Genomic DNA, 18,110 nt, shown 5'->3' with positions numbered 1-18,110 from the left:
TTTGGAGAGGTGAGATTCAGTCCCGGAACCGGGACTCCGGTTGTTTTCTTTTCTCAGAGCTGATTCAGGCTGCAAAGCTCCAAGGCTGGCTTTCCCAGCAGTGCTGAGAGCTTCTCTAGCAAGTATCAAATTTCAAGCAGCTGTTGGACCTAAAATTGTTTTCCAGGGCAGTTTCTCTCTCTGGCTCTAGGACACAATTGGGCTCAACATTTCCCCAGAATCTTGGCTGTGGGTTTGGTGTGGGCTGGGTGGTTGCGGACAGGATGCAGAGCCCTAAGTCCTGGCACCCCTTTGCAGATCAGGGTGTGGGACTTGGGCTAGCAGAATCCATATGACCTGGGAGCTTGTTAGAAATGCAGAACTGGCCGGGTGTGGTGGCTCATGCCTGCAATCCCAGCACTTTGGGAGACCCAGACAGGAGGATTGCTTGAGCCCAGGAGTTGGAGACCAGTCTGGGCAGCCTGGTAAGACCCCATTTCTACCAAAAATAAATAAATTAGCTGGGCATGGTGGGACGCACCTGTAGTCCCAGTCACTTGGGAGGCTGAGGTGGAGATTGAGTGTTGAGCCTGAGAGGTCAAGGCTGCAGTGAGCAGTGATTGCGCCACTGTCCTCCAGTTTCAGCAACAGAGTGAGATCCAAGACAGAAAGAGAGAAAGAGAGAGAGAGAAAACGCAGAGTCTCAGGCTCCACCCCAGGCTACCTAATGCGCATCTGCACTTTAACAAGATCCCCAGGTGGTTCCTGTACACACTGAAATCTGCAACGTGCTGGGGCTGCCGAGAGCCTGGGCTGGGAGTCCTGAGCTCCACCTGGCTGTGTTAATGCCAGCTGGCAAAACGGCATAAGGCACATCCAGGACTCAGTGAGGCAGGTTCCTGAGTCTCTCTTAGGCTAAGTTTGAAGTTGTTCCATCACCACCTTACTCTGCCTTCTTTGCCATTTCCATCCATGATAGCACTACCCTAACTAGCGACCAGAAGCAGTCTTTGGAATTCCTCTTCTCTCCTATCCCTCATGGCTAATGCCTGTGCTGAGTCTTCTGCCTCTGGCTCTTTCCTTCTGTGCACCCTGATGTTTCCCCTCTCTTGTGCCGAGCTAGAGGGTAGGACACTCTGTTACCTCACTGGCTCATTCTCAGGATACGTTCTAGGTGTATCTGGACGAACAGATCACTTCCAGTTTGATTCATGCACAGCGTCTGTTGCTAAAATAGCAAGATTTGCCCAAAATCAGAGCTTCAATCCTATATAAATGGAACAGATAATCACTTCCAGAACTCCAGGGAATCTGCCCACCCTGGGACAGTTTCAGAATATTGTAATTGAATGTAAGAATTATGAAGGAAGCCTCTTCAACACGTGGAGATGATAGACTAAAGGATTATGAACTTAGCGGTGGAAGTGAAGGATGGCGTAGCATAGCGGTTGGGGGCACAGGGGTGCTTCTGGATGCCTGGCAGCAGCCCGTTTCTTGTCCAGGTGGTAGGGCAACTGTGCATCTATGCTTTATGTTCTTTTCAATGTTTGTTATCTCACAGTAGAAGAGGTTTAAAAGACTATTTTGTGAGAGACCAAGTTTTAAGTGCTTTTTGCCCCCATCATTGGCTTGGTTAGGTTAGAACAAATATGTGATAATTCTATTTCCTTTCTTTTCTTTCCTTCCCTTCTTTCTCTCCCTGTCTCTCGTTCTCCCTCCCTCCCTCTTTCTTCTTATAGGAATGGAAAACAAACTCTATTCCTATAAGGTTTTCTATTTCACCTTTTTTTCTGAAAGGATCCTTGTATAATGAACGGCCTCTACTGAGCCTTACTGTGTGTCAGGTGATGTGCTTAACTTAACATTCATTGCAGCGTGTCATCACCACAAAGGCCTCATGAGGCTGGTGCCATTTTTTTTTTTTTTTTTTCCATTTTGCAGACAAGGTTTAGAGAGATGGAATCAACTACCAAGACCCACACACCCAGTAAGTGTTGGAATCCGGATTGATGCTGTAATGACCATTATCCAGATCCTTATCACCATTTGGGGATATTGTCTGAAAATTACTCTGGGTATTTAGAGTCAAGCTTTCATCTGGGTCTCCAGGAAGTTGCAGTGGAGCCATCTGCACTCCCCGACACACCTGAAGACATTTCCGGACTAACCTGGATGAAAGGGAACTGACTTTAACTAGGACAGGACATAAGGAGATAATCATAAAATTAATTCACTTTCCTTCTTTTCTTTTGAAAACGTTTCTAAAGTGTGTATCCTCCCGGATATCGCCTGGCCAAGGAGACCACAGTGAGGCCTTGGTTTGGAGAAACTGGGCCATATGGGGCAGCCTGTTGAACGTGGTCTGGGGACAAGACAATATGTTGGTTGCCGAGTGTGGTATAATTCGAGCTACTGGGGAGGTGGGAGGATTGCTTGAACCTGGGAGTGTGAGGCCAGCCTGCGCAACATGGCAAGGCCCCATTGCTTTAAAAAAAAAAAAAAAAAAAAATACCTGTGTGATGGGCTTTTCTTTTGCTTTTCAGTCTCCTCTCGGCAAAGTGAAAGAAGCGGTGAAGGTGGCCATTGATGCAGGATATCGCCACATTGACTGTGCCTATGTCTATCGGAATGAACATGAGGTGGGGGAAGCCATCCAAGAGAAGATCCAAGAGCAGGCTGTGAAGCGGGAGGACCTGTTCATCGTCAGCAAGGTGCACATGACGCATTGGGTGCGAGGCCTTCACTTCAAGGCAGGCAGAAGTCTCTGGGTCGGGTCGGCAGTGAGATCTCTGTCAGCCTTTTCTACATGTAGCCCTTTTCATCCCTGCCTTGATAACATCCGTGGATACAATTCTATCCATACTCCAAGCCATTATTGATCATTGAACATGTCGTTGCTGCGCCACCTGCCTGCGGGTTGGTTTTCCTACAGTGGGCTTGTCTCCATGGAGCCCTGCACTGCCCTGGGCCTCCCTGTTCCCCATCAGAGGGATCCACCATCTGCCCAGAGGCAGTCAGAGGCCAAGGGTGCAGGCAAGGCTTGATGTGTGGCCTCCCTGTCAGCACTGTGGCCTCCCTGTCAGCACTGTGGACATGCAACTATGTCCCTGAGGCTGTCAGCCAGAGGGCATTTGGAAACAGTAGGAGCATTTTTCTATTGTCACATATGATTTTCTTCATTAAGTCTATTGAAAGGTGAGGTACACAATGTTATAAAAAAGAAGACGGTGTTGGGTGTGAGGGGGTTGAGAATCACTGGATTTACATTCTATACAACTTGCTGAGAAAACACTAGTTCTAGGTACGTGGATATTGCAAACATCTGCTGGGACAAATAGACCCCACTGTGTAGCAGCAAGTGTGGATAAAGCCCTTATAAAGTTATCATTTGAGGGCCTGACAGGCTTGATAAGGGACCTATCAGATAGGGCAGATAAAGGACCATCTTTTCCCGAAGGCCTAGGAATGTTTGACATTTAAAAGCTATACACAAATCCTGCTCTCAGAGAGCCCACGGGTGAGGAAGAGACTGAGACTGAGATTTTAAATCTGTAGCCACATTTACTTAAATGATCTGAGAGACATATAGAGTACTAGGAGAGTTGAAAAAGTAAATTGCTTTTAACACTTAAGACATGTCATTGATGTGCTGAGCCCTGGTGATCTTCCACACTGTGTCGTGGATTTTAATCAGCTTTGTTATAAATGGCCTGTGCCAGGTTAGATCAGGGTGCAAATCAAAAGGCAGGGACAATGGGTATAACGTGGCCCTTCCTTCTCCAAATATTAACAGCTCATTGCTACCCTCTTGCAGTTGTGGCCCACTTTCTTTGAGAGACCTCTTGTGAGGAAAGCCTTTGAGAAGACCCTCAAGGACCTGAAGCTGAGCTATCTGGACGTCTATCTTATTCACTGGCCACAGGGATTCAAGGTTTGAGTGACTCCCTTTCTCAGCCTCTAGTTGCTGAGCTGCTGCCAGAAAATAGTAGCGGCACCAGGGCTAGGGGTGGTGTGGACTGGAGCAGGAGACCTTGCACTTCATAATTGGGAATGTCAGATGGTCAGGAAGAGACCTTGGAGCAGAAAGACGCTGGCATGGAAGGGAGGCTGAGGCCATGTGTGCTGCTGAGGTGGCCACATGCCTGTGTTTTCTTGCAGTTATGTCTGAGAGAAGCCATGATTTCTGGCAGCCCAGACAAGTTGCAACTGCCCTATCACCTTTGTTTTGATTTTGCAGCTCAGAGTTGCCCCCCCAGAGAATCCCTTGAGTTGTACTTGCATAACTATATTCCAGGGCCTAATTATCTTCTTAAGCAAAGCACACCCCAGGAGTGGCATCTTGGAGAAAAGCCCAAGTGCGGTGATGCTGGAAGGAAACCAGTAGTCATCGCGGCTCCCATTGCCTGGGGCTCTGCTCCACCTGCTCCTGAGGGGTGGGAGAGACAAATTTCCAGCTCTCTCCCCTCCTGACCAGCGGGAGTGCTGATGGCCTGCCATCCCTTATTCCATGTCTCTTGTAGAGGCTGCAAGGATAGAAGCTGGCCAATATCTTCCCCAGAAAACCACACCCTGGAGATCTAATCCTTATCCAGTGATACTGAAATGAAAGTTTGAATTGGGGGTATACAGGATCTAGGTGTATGAGGTGAATGTCCATGGTGATAACATTGGCTTCTGGAATGTACTAACAGCAGATCTTAACATCAATCCAGTGATTTCTAAAATATAAGGATTAATATGCTACAGTAGATATAGAGATTTTATTTAAACTCACATACTTGTAGCATGTACTGCAGAGTCTGAAAAACTGGTATGCACATGTGGTATTTAGCAAGAGTCAGGACGCTGAAACCTTGTTTAAAGAACCAAGTGCCGTGATGCAGATTCTAGTAAACATTTCATTCTGTATTTACAGTCTGGGGATGACATTTTACCCAAAGATGATAAAGATAATGTCATCGGTGGAAAAGCAACGTTCTTGGATGCCTGGGAGGTAGGTTCCAGCTTCCTCTACGTGTGCTGGGAGAGAAATCTTCAGTTATCCCTGAGACTTCCCATTGACATGAAAGAGGCCATGTGCCTGATGCTTTCTAATTTCATCATTGTGATTCTCTAGCTCTTCTAATATCTTCCTCATCACCTTTGGCTTTTAGGTGCATCTGAAACTATTTATATTTCAAAGCTAATACTGAGTCTTCAAATAAGAGTGGTAATCCAATGTACCCCTCTTTGGGGAATACACATGCTGTTCTCAAAGCACGGCGAGCCATTTGGAACAGGATGTTTGGGCCTGGGTTTTCTCATAACAGCTGAGTAACCTAGGGTCAGTTTTGTAACTCTTGTAGGGCTCAGTTTTCTCTTCTTAAAAAGAAGTCTTATAACACATACTACTAATATGTATTTTTGAGGGTGTGATAAAGATTAAGATGGTTTACATGCCAGGAACATTAGTCATAGCGACCATGTAATCATCTAAACCTATAAGGCAGGGTTAACATCCCCATTTATAAATAATGACATTTGAAGCCTAGATTGATTGGTGACTTGTGCAGGTCATGTCACAATGTGTGTGGCAGAGCTGGGATTGGACCCAGACTCATCTGAATCACAAGTCCAACCACCAAAGCCATCAGCATGCGCTTGGCAGGCAGTGAACACACATCCAGAAATCAGGGAGCCTGAGTGCCCTGCTTCCCAGATCACATCATGACCTGTTTCACATCATTCACATTCAAAGTGAATTAAGGGATCAGTGTGTTCTCTGGTCATTTTCTATTATACTATTATATCCTTTTGCAAATGCTAGTAGAGAACGAAGTGGAGGAGTAAGTTATAAATGAACACTGGCATATGACTCCAAGAGTTAATCATGTTATCTTGGCAGCTGTCTGTGTAGGGGTACATGTAGTTGCGAGTTTGTATTGTGTTGTACAAGGGAAAATATATTAAGCCTCACCTTTCTGAAATGCTTAGAATGGACATGATTCAACTAAACATAGCTTTTTCTGTGTATTGTTTGTTCAAAAACATTAATCCACAAGCACAGTGTTCTTTTTTTAAGACAGAGTCTCACTTTGTTGCCCAGGCTGCAGTGCAGTGGCTTCATCTTGGCTCACTGCACCATCCCTCTATCGAGTTAAAGCCATTCTCCTGCCTTAGCCTCCTGAGTAGCTGGGACTACACGTGCGTACCACCATGCTCAGCTAACTTCTATATTTTTAGTAGAGACAGGGTTTCACCATGTTAGCCAGACTGGTCTCGAACTCCTGACCTCAGGGGATCCACCCATCTCAGCTTCCCAAAGTGCTCTGATTACATGCGTGAGCCACCGCACCTGGCCTTTTGCAATACATTTTATCAGTTTGCCTTAGCTCCTATGATGATATTAATGTGGCTTGTGTGTCAGTGTTGCCTGCATCTCACAATGCTATGTTTTCTGAATGAGTACAAAGATGACTGCTAAATACAACATTTGAAAGGCATGAAAAGATATCAGTGATCAAGGTCAGAGGCTCTGATTTGAAATGAGCAGGCTTGAATATGAAAGTGCTGGATGTTTCTGTAGACCCACAGCCAGTTCAGTAGAAACCTCATTGATCACCCTGAAGCAGAGGGGAGGAAAAAGTATAAAGAAGTCAAGTTCAAAGACAGGCAAACTAACCTGACCTATGAGGTACAATAGCTTTTGTATTATCTAATTGCCCCGTCAGAAGTTTTGGGAACCTTTTGTTTTCATAGCATCTAAACTCTACTGCCCAATTTGAACAACTTCATCTACACTAGTGGTTCTCAACGTGGCTATTCATTAGAATCACCTGAGGAGTTTACAAATCCCAATGTCTAGGCTACAACTCAGACAAAATGTGTAAGAACTCTGGGGGGTGAAACCCAGCCACCGATATTACTTTTTTTTTTTTTTTAATTCAGAGAGAGTCTTGTTCTGTTGCCCAGGCTGCAGTACAATGGCAAGATCACAGCTCAGTGCAGCCTCGGACTCCTGGGCTCAAGCAATCTTCCCAGGTAGCTGGGATCAGAGGCACATGCCACCACATCCAGCTAATTAAAAAAAAAATTTTCTGGTAGAGACAGAGTCTTGCTATGTTGCCCAGGATGGTCAAACACCTGGACTCAAGCAATCTTCCTGTCTCAGCCTCTGATAATGTACATCAGAAATATGTACATTATTAGCATGTATACTATAAGACCTTTTTTTAAGAAGAGAATACTAAGGCCTACAAGAGTTAAAAACTTACCCTAGGTTGCTGAAACCCAGGCCCCAACCCCCTGTTCCAATCCTATCCCAAAGTGCTGAGATTACAGTCATGAGCCACTGCATCCACCGGTAGTTTTTAAACTTCCCTGGTGATTCCAAATTGCAGCCAAAGTTGAGAAGGGCTGGATAAAGAGTTCCCTGAACAAGTCATGTTCATCCCTGCCTCTGAGCTTTGCTATTGCCTTCCTGTCTCATAGGCTCATATTTTTCCCCTCTTATCTCTCTCTCTCTCTCTCTCTTTTTTTTTTTTTTTTTTGAGGTGCAGTTTAAACTCTACCTGGAGGTCTGCCCTGACAGCTGCAGGCTGTGTGAATCTCTTCCTTCTCTTTCCTTACTGACTCTGTCTATGCCACGGTCATGTTATCTGAGGCAGCCTCAGGGTCATGGTTGATGGCTCCATAGAAGGGAACCCTGGCACTTTAATTGGACTGTAAGAATCCCAGAAGAAGGAAGCACATTGTATACTTTTACATCCTGACAACTTCTGGAACATGTAATAGATGGCTAATAAATACATGTTGCATTGGAGGCTGCTGCTAACATATATGATATCTTTGGGCAAGTTTGGAAAATGCCCATATAGGCTAAAAGTTATACAAAGATTCCCTTCCTTGGGGGTCCCTGTAGTTTCTGTACCGGGAAGCATGGCTGGATATGCAGACAGTGGGTCAGGTTTCAGCCCCACACAACTCCTTGCCCAGGTGCCCCTGCCAGGGCATAATCTATACGCATGACCTTCCTGCCAACCCAAGAACAGTTGGTGTGGGAGAAAGTGACTCAGGACCCACAAGTGAGGCTTCTCCACATGCTGCAGCCTCTTCCTGACTAACACAGCTTGCCTAGGTTTGGGTGTACAATGCACACACAGCAGTAGCTACCCGCTGTCATTTGGATTCATTAAAAATACAATCATCTCATAAGCTTGCAAATGTTCATTTTTTATTTTTTATTTTTTGTATTATAGAACTTCATATTTCCCCTGTATAGAGCAGTATAATTTTGTATGTGTTTCTTTATGTGTAAGGTGAGAGTGGCAAGAATATAAATCTTTACCTGTTACTCCTAGTTTTTCTTGGGCTGGGGAGGGGCAGTAGGGCTGGAACCAATCACTGATGGGCACCCAGGCCCTGGACTGAAACTTCCTGTGAATGCTTCGGCTAACCCTGTTGTGGTGGATCCTTTAGCAATTTCTGCCCCAGGGAGGACTAAGGCAAGCCAGGGTCCCTGTAGTCCCTCTGGGGCTGCCCAAAAGGTTTTCCTTTCTATGACAGGCCATGGAGGAGCTGGTGGATGAGGGGCTGGTGAAAGCCCTTGGCATCTCCAATTTCAACCACTTCCAGATTGAGAGGCTCTTGAACAAACCTGGACTGAAATATAAACCAGTGACTAACCAGGTAAATTCTGTTTAGTATAAGGTTCAATAAAGGTCTTGCCCTATTACATCTTAAACATTGAGAGGAATGTTCAATGCTATCTATGTCCCGAGTCTCATCTCAGGGGTCAGTGATCAGGACACTTTTGGGAGGTGTGAGGCTGATCTCATGGTTGTGTTAGCAAGAATCTCAGTGGGTAGGTGTTTGGTCTTTGCTTGGTGGTCTTTTTTTGTGTGTGTAGAACTCCCTCCCTATGACAACTCAAAAGCCAGCCAGCTTTCCCCGTGATGCGGATTGTTTGCTGTTGCAGGTTGAGTGTCACCCGTACCTCACGCAGGAGAAACTGATCCAGTACTGCCACTCCAAGGGCATCACCATTACGGCCTACAGCCCGCTGGGCTCTCCGGATAGACCTTGGTGAGGCTTCCAAGCAGTGGATCCTTCTCTTGATAATCTTAAAAACATTATTTTATATTTGGTAAATATTGATATGAGACCATAAGTCACTGGAAAGAAAAACGTGTGTAAGGTAATGCGTTTGCTACAACCAAATGGGAAGACTGTGGGAACAAATGGGAATTAAAAAGCAACAACAACAGCAACAACAAAAACATGGGCGAAGTGTTTGACCCTCTGGGAATATTTCCAGTTCAACCACCCAAGGATGAACCAGGCTTTGCAAAATGCTGAGATTTTAGAGCCCAGGGGAAGGACCCAAGCTTCCAGGTCCTCCTGCCTGTCTCCCAGATGGAGAGGCTCTGATGATCAGCTTTGAGACCCTCACTGGAGTGGTGTCCGTCTGTACATGGTAGCCATGGTGATTGTTCACATCAGCATCTTTCTGCCTCTAGGGCCAAGCCAGAGGACCCTTCCCTGCTGGAGGATCCCAAGATTAAGGAGATTGCTGCAAAGCACAAAAAAACTGCAGCCCAGGTGCCATATTTTTATTTTTCTTGTTATCCAACAATGATTTCTTCCTGTCTCATGTTTCATTTCTTGTGTTGTCCTCAACTAACTCCTTAAATGGGAAGAACACAGGAGCTGAAGCCATCTATAGTGTTTCCTTCAAAGTCTGTTGGAACCTCAAGAAACACAAGAGCTGTCACTGAAACAAAGATAGCCTCTGCCTCACAGCTTCCTGTTAATCCCTACAGCCAAGTCGCAAAGCGTGGCTTTGAAGTCTAGGGATATGGGTGCAGACGCCAACTCCACCTCTGATCAGCCTTATGACCCCCAAACTGCTTTCTTTATTCCTGAAAAATGAAGATCACAGGGTTGTCCCTAAGGTGAAGGGAGAGAATGAAGCGAGGGGCTGGCACAAGTCTAATAGCTGCGAAGGGTTCAGTCAGTATCAGCGATTGTACCTGAAGCCACAGTGAACTGCGAAGATGTTTTATTCTTCCTTTCCATAAAAGGAGGGGTCCTTGTAGCTGAGTGAAAACATGATGTCCCCTTTCCGCACAGGTTCTCATCCGTTTCCATATCCAGAGGAATGTGATTGTGATTCCCAAGTCTGTGACACCGGCACGCATTGTTGAGAACATTCAGGTAAGATCCCGGCTGGTCGGCCCTGGTATTCTTCAGGGGAGGGGGACACAGACAGACCCTGTCACTAGGCTTCTCACCTCATCCCTGCACTGTCTTCTGCCCCCTCCGTTCCCACCACCCTATCATTTTCCAGCCCAGGGATCTAGGCTCAGTATACCTGAGATGAATGACCCATGGGCTTAGGACATGCTAGGGACGGTGCCTGCTGAAGCCTTGTCAGGTCTGAGCACAGCTGTGCCTCACACCACTGAGAAGACCCTCAGTTGCCCCTGAGCAGCTAAACCCTGGGCCACCACATGAGCACACTGTCCTGGCCTCCCTGCTCATCTTCTGGCAGCAGAGGAGGTGTGAACTGTCCTTGGAGAACTGTCTTCTAGAAGGGCGCATCATGGAGCACAGGTCCTGTGCACACCTGGGGCTTAGTGCCTGTGAACCTGGTGTCCCTCCCCTGGAACACTGAGCACTAGAAATACTGCGGTCTTTGTGTAGGACCTAATTTAGAGAAAAATTTGTATCCTGTGGATATAATGGGAAAAACACCTGTGACCAGTTTGTGCTGCTAGAACTCCCTGCTAGAATGAGCGGCAGTCTCCAGTCACAGCAGTAACGGCCTTACTGATGATGTCCTGGAACTCCTATCTTTCCAGGTCTTTGACTTTAAATTGAGTGATGAGGAGATGGCAACCATCCTCACCTTCAACAGAAACTGGAGGGCCTGCAACATGTTGCAGTAAGTGGCATGGAATTAACTAGGAGCATTGCCAGGAGTTTTTCTAAACTGGTAGAGGGTTAGTTGCAAGAGTAAGAAGGCTGCTGGGACTACTTGTGTCTTCAAATACTATTTTGGTGCAGTTCTGAAAGTTAAAATTGGGGTACCCGGGAATCACTGTGATGGACACATCTCTAATTGCTGCTCATTGTCTGGACGTTGAGCTAGAACTGTAACAGAAGGTGTGTCGTCAATAGGCAGGAGGCAGAGCATTCATTTATTCCTGCATTCAATAAATATCTAGTGGTCCTCTATGTGCCAGGCATCTTCTAGATGCTTGGGTTATCATACTATACAAAGATGCTACCTCCACATGCTTAGGGAGGGAGGGAAGAAGACGGAAAAGAAATAAATCAAATCAAAATAGATGTGTCAGATAGTAACAAATGCTAGACAGAAAAATAAGTACGGCAAAGTGGATAGGAAGTGGTGGGTGGTAGTGGGATGGATCCTTTATATGGGGTGGGTCAAAGGAGGCTTTGCTGTGAGGGATATGCCATATGTATATTTGGGGGAAGAGCATTCTTGGCAGTGATAATAGCAGGTGCCAAGGCCCTGAGGTGGGATTGTGTTTGGAGCATTCAAGCAAGAAGGCCGGGGACGCTGGATAAAATAATCTCCAAATTCCTCTCAAAGGTGATGGTGGTAACTTCACTTTAAATCGTAGATAAGTGGTTGAAAGAAAGTTTTCACTCTGGCTAGGTGGGAATCCTAAACCATCTCTTTACAATCAATACTTACTGATTAATGGATCTAATTAAATATATCAAAGAGAGTTATCTGGCATTTATTACTGTGAGGTCTGCAATTCGATGACAATTTGAATTTCTTCCAATGTTTCTATAGCCAAAATGATTTTTCAGCTTTTAAAAATGGTTTCAGTATCTCAAGCGTAGCTTTCATGTCATGATATTCCATATCTATCCTGCCCACCCTTAGTATCACAGCAGCCTTTCCTCATCTTACAATGGCTTACTTTTATCAGTGCTTAACAAAGTAGCAGCTGCTTAGTATAAAAAGGAAGGGTGAACATAAAATGGGACTATCCCCCAAACTGAACCACTTACCTTCCAGTGAACATCATTTCCAGTGGAGGCAATGGTTGGTGGGCTCAGGAGTAAGTCCACCGGGCCTCAGATCCAACTCTAACACTGGTTTCTTAGCTGTGTGACATTGGGTAAATTTCCTAGTTTTTCCAAGATGGCTTCTTTACCTATAAAGTAGGATGATAATACTCATCTCAGCTAACATCCATTGAACCTTAGCTTAGAATGTGCCAGGGTCCTGAGCCCTTTGCCGGTGCAATTATCTCATTTAATACTCATAACAATCCCCAAGCTGTCAATTGTGCTGGTGTTTCCTACCTCATGATGTTGTGAGAGTGGATTGGGACAAGACTTATCAGTTGCCTCACCTGACACCAGGCTTACCATTAGTTGTCATTCCGAGTTGTTTCCCGTACCCTGTTCACTGTCTGTCCTCCTTCCTATCAAAGCCCTCGTATCGAATTGAGGGAAGGTCAAGGTGTGAGCACCCTTCTTGTGTTCTTGCAGGGAGGAGGCTGAGAGAGCACAAATACCATAGAGTCCTCCAGAGAAGAATACCTTCTGAACCAGAGCTGTTGCGTTCATGGAACACAGTTTCTCTGTTTTTTTGTTTCTGCAGATCCTCTCATTTGGAGGACTATCCCTTCGATGCAGAATATTGAGGTTGAATCTCCTGGTGACATTACACAGGGGATTCTCTTTCTTCGCTGAAGTGTGACTATCTCCATCAAGTCCTATTTTAGCCACGCTTATCTGAGATCACAGTGAACTTCATCCTGTTGTAGACCAGAATCGGGGTGCTGTTTTAGACATTTATTTCTGTATATTCAACTAGGATCAGAATATCACAGAAAAACGTGGCTTGAATAGGCAAATGACAATTTTTTCCACTTATCTGATCTGAACAAATGTTTGTTAAGCACGAGAACTCTGCCAACACTGAGGATGTAAAGATTAATAATAAAAAAATAAGGATCGTAACCAACATGGATTGAGAGTGGACTATGCGCCCACACAATGTGAAGTGATTTCCTATGGGTGAAGTCACTGAATCCTCAAAATAACCGCACTGAGGTAGGTACTATTAACATCTTAGGAGGGAGAGAGGAGGAACTTGTTCAAGACCCCCAGGTAATAAGTGACTGAACCAAGTTTAAAGGCAGGCAGGCGCTGGGAGAGCTCACAGTGATCGATGGTCATCCTCTTCCTCCTGAGATATTTCCTGCCACGTTTCCTCCTTGCCTACCTCCATTCATTCCCTGTCTTGTTCTCCCACCTTGTCTTCAATACACCATCATGCCAAAGAGTCAATGGCACAGCCTGCAAACTCCACAAGGATGCTACTGTTCACTGAGAGAGATGTGACATTTCCTTGGGAAGTAGCATGGAAATACAATAAAGATGCTTACTATTGCCATTAATCTGGAACATTTCTGTTTGTCCTATAATAATTGCTTCTTATGAAATATTCCAAATATATAGAAATGTACAGAAAATAAAGTAATGAGCCTCTGGTCGCCCACATTATAATATTAACAAGTGTTAGCCAGGTGTAGTGGTGTGCACCTGTAGTCCCAGCTACTAGAGAGGCTGACGTGGGAGGGTCGCTTGAACCAGGGAGGTGGAGACTGCACTGAGCCCGACTTGCACCACTGCACTCCAGCCTGGGTGACAGAGAGAGACTCTGTCTCAAAACAAAAAACAAATGCTAACATTTTGCCATATTGTCTCCAAACCTTTAAAAAAAATTAAAGAAATTAGGGGTTACCAATACAGTCAAGGACCACTTTGTGCACATTCCCCTGACTACCTCTCCAGAGGCAAATGCCTATCCTAAATTGGTGAGTCCCCTCACCCTCTGATTGGGGTTGAGGGGTACACCTACATTCCCAGGCTTCCTTGCTATGTTATAACTTCCCCTGGGTTTGCTCAGTGAGAGGTACTGTTAGGAGCTTGAAGGGCTGGAGAAGGGAAGAGCCAGGCATTTCTCTGTCCCTCTCTCCCTGTCTCTTGACATTGAGTGGCATCTCCAGTAGAAAGCACATTCCTCTGTGGGCCCAGCTTTTTCCAGGCAGCCTCCACCTTGATTCTATCTCCTACCAGACAAAGCTTCTGGGTTGAGGGAGCAGCACCCTTTCTTTATCCTTCTTCCTTAGAAGCGAGGATCTTTTCCTGCTGCTGCTAAACCGAGTTGTCTCATCTCCTTTCCATAGCCCAGCTATTCCATCATATGTAACTGATCACCTATTATAACCAATTATTTGAATCAAACATCCAATATTTAAAAATCTTAGCACAGTTTCTTTTCTCCTGGCTAGATCTTTGCCTGGTACACTTCCCATCCACATTTTTGTATTTTTAGTATATATGTTCACATCCATACACAATGTCATAGACGGGGTGCTTTTAAAATGTATATGGAGGCACGCCCATGATGGCTGAATAGGAACAGCTCCAGCCTCTAGCTCCCAGCATGAGTGACACAGAACACGGGTGATTCTGCATTTTCAACTGAGGTACTGGGTTCATCTCACTGGGTCGTGTCGGACAGTTGGTTCTGGTCTGCGGGTGCAGCCCAACCAGCAACAGCTGAAGCAGGGCAAGGCATCACCTCACCTGAGAAGTGCAAAGGGGAAGTGAATTCCTTTTCCTAGCCAAAGGAAATTGAGACACAAAACACGTGGAAAATCGGGTGACTCCCACCCTAATACTGCGCTTTACCAAGGGTCTTAGCAAATGGCACACTAGGAGATTATATCCCACACCTGGCCCAGAGGGTCCCACTCACATGGAACCTCCCTCGTTGCTAGCACAGCAGTCAGATCTAACTGCAAGATGGCAGCGAGGCCTGGGGAGGGGCACCCGCCATTGGTGAGGCTTAAGTAGGTAAACAAAGCCACCAGGAAGCTCGATTTGGGTGGAGTCCACCACAGCTCAAGGAGGCCGGCCTGCTTCTGTAGACTCTTCCTCTGGGGACAGGTCATAGCTAAACAAAAAGCAGCAGAAACCTCGGCAGTGGTAAATGCCCCTGTCTGATAGCTTTGAAGAGAGCAGTGGCTCTCCCAGCACGGAGGTTTAGATCTGAGAACAGACAGACAGCCTGCTCAAGTGGGTCCCTGATCCCTGAGTAGCCTAACTGGGAGACATTCCCCACTAGATGCAGACCAACACGTCACACCTCACACAGTGGGCTATACCCCGGAGATGAAGCTTCCAGAGCAAGAATCAGACAGCAACACTCGCTGTTCATCAATATTCTATGTTCTGCAAACTCCGCTGCTGATACCCAGGCAAACAGGGTCTGGAGTGGACCCCAAGGAAACTCCAAGAGACCTACAGCTGAGGGTCCTGACTGTTGGAAGGAAAACTAACAAACAGAAAGGACGCCCACACCAAAACCCCATCAGTGTGTCACCATCATCAAAGACCAAAGGCAGATAAAACCACAAAGATGGGGGGAAAAGCAGTGCAGAAAAGCGGGAATTTCAAAAAATCAGAGCGCATCTCCTCCTCCAAAGGAATGCAGCTCATCGCCAGCAACGGAACAAAGATGGACGGAGAATGACTTTGATGAGTTGAGAGAAGAAGGCTTCAGTCGATCAAACTTCTCAGAGCTAAATGAGGAACTACATAAGCATTGCAAAGAAACTAAAAACCTTGAAAAAAAGATTTTACAAATGGCTAACTAGAATATCCAATGTAGAGAAGTCCTTAAAAGAACTGATAGAGATGAAATCCATAACACGAGAACTGTGACAAATGCACAAGCTTCAGTAACCGACTTGATCATCTGGAAGAAAGAGTATCAGCGATTGAAGATCAAATGAATGAAATGAAGTGAGAAGAGAAGTGTAGAGTAAAAAGAAATGAACAAAGCCTCCAAGAAATATGGGGCTACGTGAAAAGACTAAATCTACATCTGATTGGTGTGCCTGAAGGTGACGGGGAAAATGGAACCAAGTTGGAAAACACTCTGCAGGATATCATCCAGGAGAACTTCCCCAACCTAGTAAGGCAGGCCAACATATGAATTCAGGAAATACAGAGAATGCCACAAAGATACTCCTTGAGAAGAGCAATTCTAAGACACTTAATTGTCAGATTCATCAAACTTGAAATGAAGGAATAAACGTTAAGGGCAGCCAGAGAGAAAGGTCGGGTTACACACAAAGGGAAGCCCATCAGACTAACAGCAGATCTCTCGGCAGAAACTCTCCAAGCCAGAAGAGAGTGGGGGCCAACATTCAACATTTCTAAAGAAAAGAATTTTCAACCCAGAATTTCATATCCAGCCAAACTAAGTTTCATAAGTGAAGGAGAAATAAAATCCTTTACAGACAAGCAAATGCTTAGAGATTCTGTCACCCCCAGGAGTGCCCTACAAGAGATCCTGAAGGAAGCACTAAACATGGAAAGGAACAACAGGTACCAGCCATTGCAAAAACATGTCAAAATGTAAAGTCCATCAATGCTAGGAAGAAACTGCATCAACTAGCGAGCAAAATAACCAGCTAATATCATAATGACAGGATCAAGTTCACACATAACAATATTAATCTTAAATGTAAATGGACTAAATGGTCCAATTAAAAGACACAGACTGGCAAATTGGATAAAGAGTCAAGACCCATCAGTTTGCTGTATTCAGGAGACACATCGCACATGCAGAGACACAAATAGGCTCAACATAAAGGGATGCAGGAAGATCTACCAAGCAAATGGAAAACAACAACAACAAAAAAAGCAGGGGTTGCAATCCTAGTCTGTGATAAAACAGACTTTAAACCATCGAAGATCAAAAGAGACAAAGAAGGCCATTACATAAATGTAAAGGGATCAATTCATCAGGAAGAGCTAACTATCCTAAATATATATGCACCCAATACAGGAGCACCCAGATTCATAAAGCAAGTCCTTAGAGACTTACAAAGAGACTTAGACTCCCATACAGTAATAATGGGAGACTTCAACACCCCATTGTCATCATTAGACAGATCAATGAGACAGAAAGTTAACAAGGATATCCAGGATTGAACTCAACTCTGCACCAAGCGGATCTAATAGACATCTATAGAACTCTCCACCCCAAATCAATAGAATATACATTCCTCTCAGCACCACATCGCACTTATTCCAAAACTGAACACACAGTTGGAATTAAAGCACTCCTCAGCAAATGTAAAACAGCAGAAATTACAACAAACTGTCTCTCAGACCACAGTGAAATCAAACTAGAACTCAGGACTAAGAAACTCAATAGAAACCACTCAACTACATGGAAACTGAACAACCTGCTCCTGAATGACTACTGGGTACATAACGAAATGAAGGCAGAAATAAAGATGTTCTTTGAAACCAATGAGAACAAAGATACAACATACCAGAATCTCTGGGACACATTTAAAGCAGTGTGTAGAGGGACATTTATAGCACTAAATGCCCACAAGAGAAAGCAGGAAAGATCTAAAATTGACAAACTAGCATCACAATTAAAAGAACTAGAGAAGCAAGAGCAAACACATTCAAAAGCTACCAGAAGGCAAGAAATAACTAAGATCAGAGCAGAACTGAAGGAGATAGAGACACAAAAAACCCTCCAAAAAATCCATGAATCCAGAAGCTGGTTTTTTGAAAAGATCAACAAAATTGATAGACCACTAACAAGACAAATAAAGAAGAAAAGAGAGAAGAATAAAATAGATGCAATAAAAAATGATAAAGGAGATATCATCACCAACCCCACAGAAATACAAACTACCATCAGAGAATACTATAAACATCTCTACGCAAATAAACTAGAAAACCTAGAAGAAATGGATAATTTCCTGGACACTTACACTCTCCCAAGACTAAACCAAGAAGTTGAATCCCTGAATACACCAATAGTAGGCTCTGAAATTGAGGCAATAATTAATAGCCTACCAACCAAAAAAAGCCCAGGACCAGACGGTTTCACAGGCAATTCTACCAGAGGTACAAGGAGGAGCTGGTACCATTCCTTCTGAAACTATTCCAATCAATAGAAAAAGAGGGAATCCTCCCTAACTCATTTTATGAGGCCAACATCATCCTGATACCAAAGCATGACAGAGATACAACAAAAAAAGAGAATTTTAGACCAA

General features: G+C 44.8%; 1 protein-coding gene and 1 long non-coding RNA gene across 23 annotated transcripts in view; one reads left to right on the top strand and one right to left on the bottom strand.

The window, feature by feature from the left end:
• The window catches only part of LOC126949708 (aldo-keto reductase family 1 member B10), a 135,483-nt gene extending 122,789 nt beyond the window's left edge, over positions 1–12,694 (top strand). For 12 of the 20 annotated variants that reach the window (XM_050782475.1, XM_050782463.1, XM_050782460.1 and 9 more), the window contains 6 exons: positions 8,524–8,646; positions 8,936–9,042; positions 9,477–9,558; positions 10,090–10,173; positions 10,821–10,903; positions 12,608–12,694. In XM_050782475.1, the coding sequence (XP_050638432.1) occupies positions 8,524–8,646; positions 8,936–9,042; positions 9,477–9,558; positions 10,090–10,173; positions 10,821–10,903; positions 12,608–12,650 (522 nt within the window). In that variant the 3' untranslated portion in view covers positions 12,651–12,694. Of the gene's footprint in view, positions 1–2,522; positions 2,691–3,793; positions 3,911–4,894; positions 4,973–8,523; positions 8,647–8,935; positions 9,043–9,476; positions 9,559–10,089; positions 10,174–10,820; positions 10,904–12,607 lie in introns of all 20 variants that reach the window. The other 8 variants (XM_050782452.1, XM_050782461.1, XM_050782465.1 and 5 more) reach the window with 4 other exon arrangements.
• The window catches only part of LOC126949713 (uncharacterized), a 157,761-nt gene that overhangs the window by 111,237 nt on the left and 28,414 nt on the right, over positions 1–18,110 (bottom strand). For 2 of the 3 annotated variants that reach the window (XR_007723892.1, XR_007723894.1), the window contains exon 1: positions 12,547–12,642. The exons of the other annotated variant lie outside the window; for it this stretch is intronic. This is a non-coding gene — a long non-coding RNA (uncharacterized LOC126949713). Of the gene's footprint in view, positions 1–12,546; positions 12,643–18,110 lie in introns of those variants that run through there. 3 annotated transcript variants of the gene reach the window in all.

The sequence above is a fragment of the Macaca thibetana genome, chromosome 3 (assembly GCF_024542745.1).
Source record: "Macaca thibetana thibetana isolate TM-01 chromosome 3, ASM2454274v1, whole genome shotgun sequence".
NCBI classification, from domain to species: domain Eukaryota; kingdom Metazoa; phylum Chordata; class Mammalia; order Primates; family Cercopithecidae; genus Macaca; species Macaca thibetana.
The sequence above is the reverse complement of the archived record's forward strand: the minus strand, read 5'-3'. Positions and strand labels throughout refer to the sequence as shown.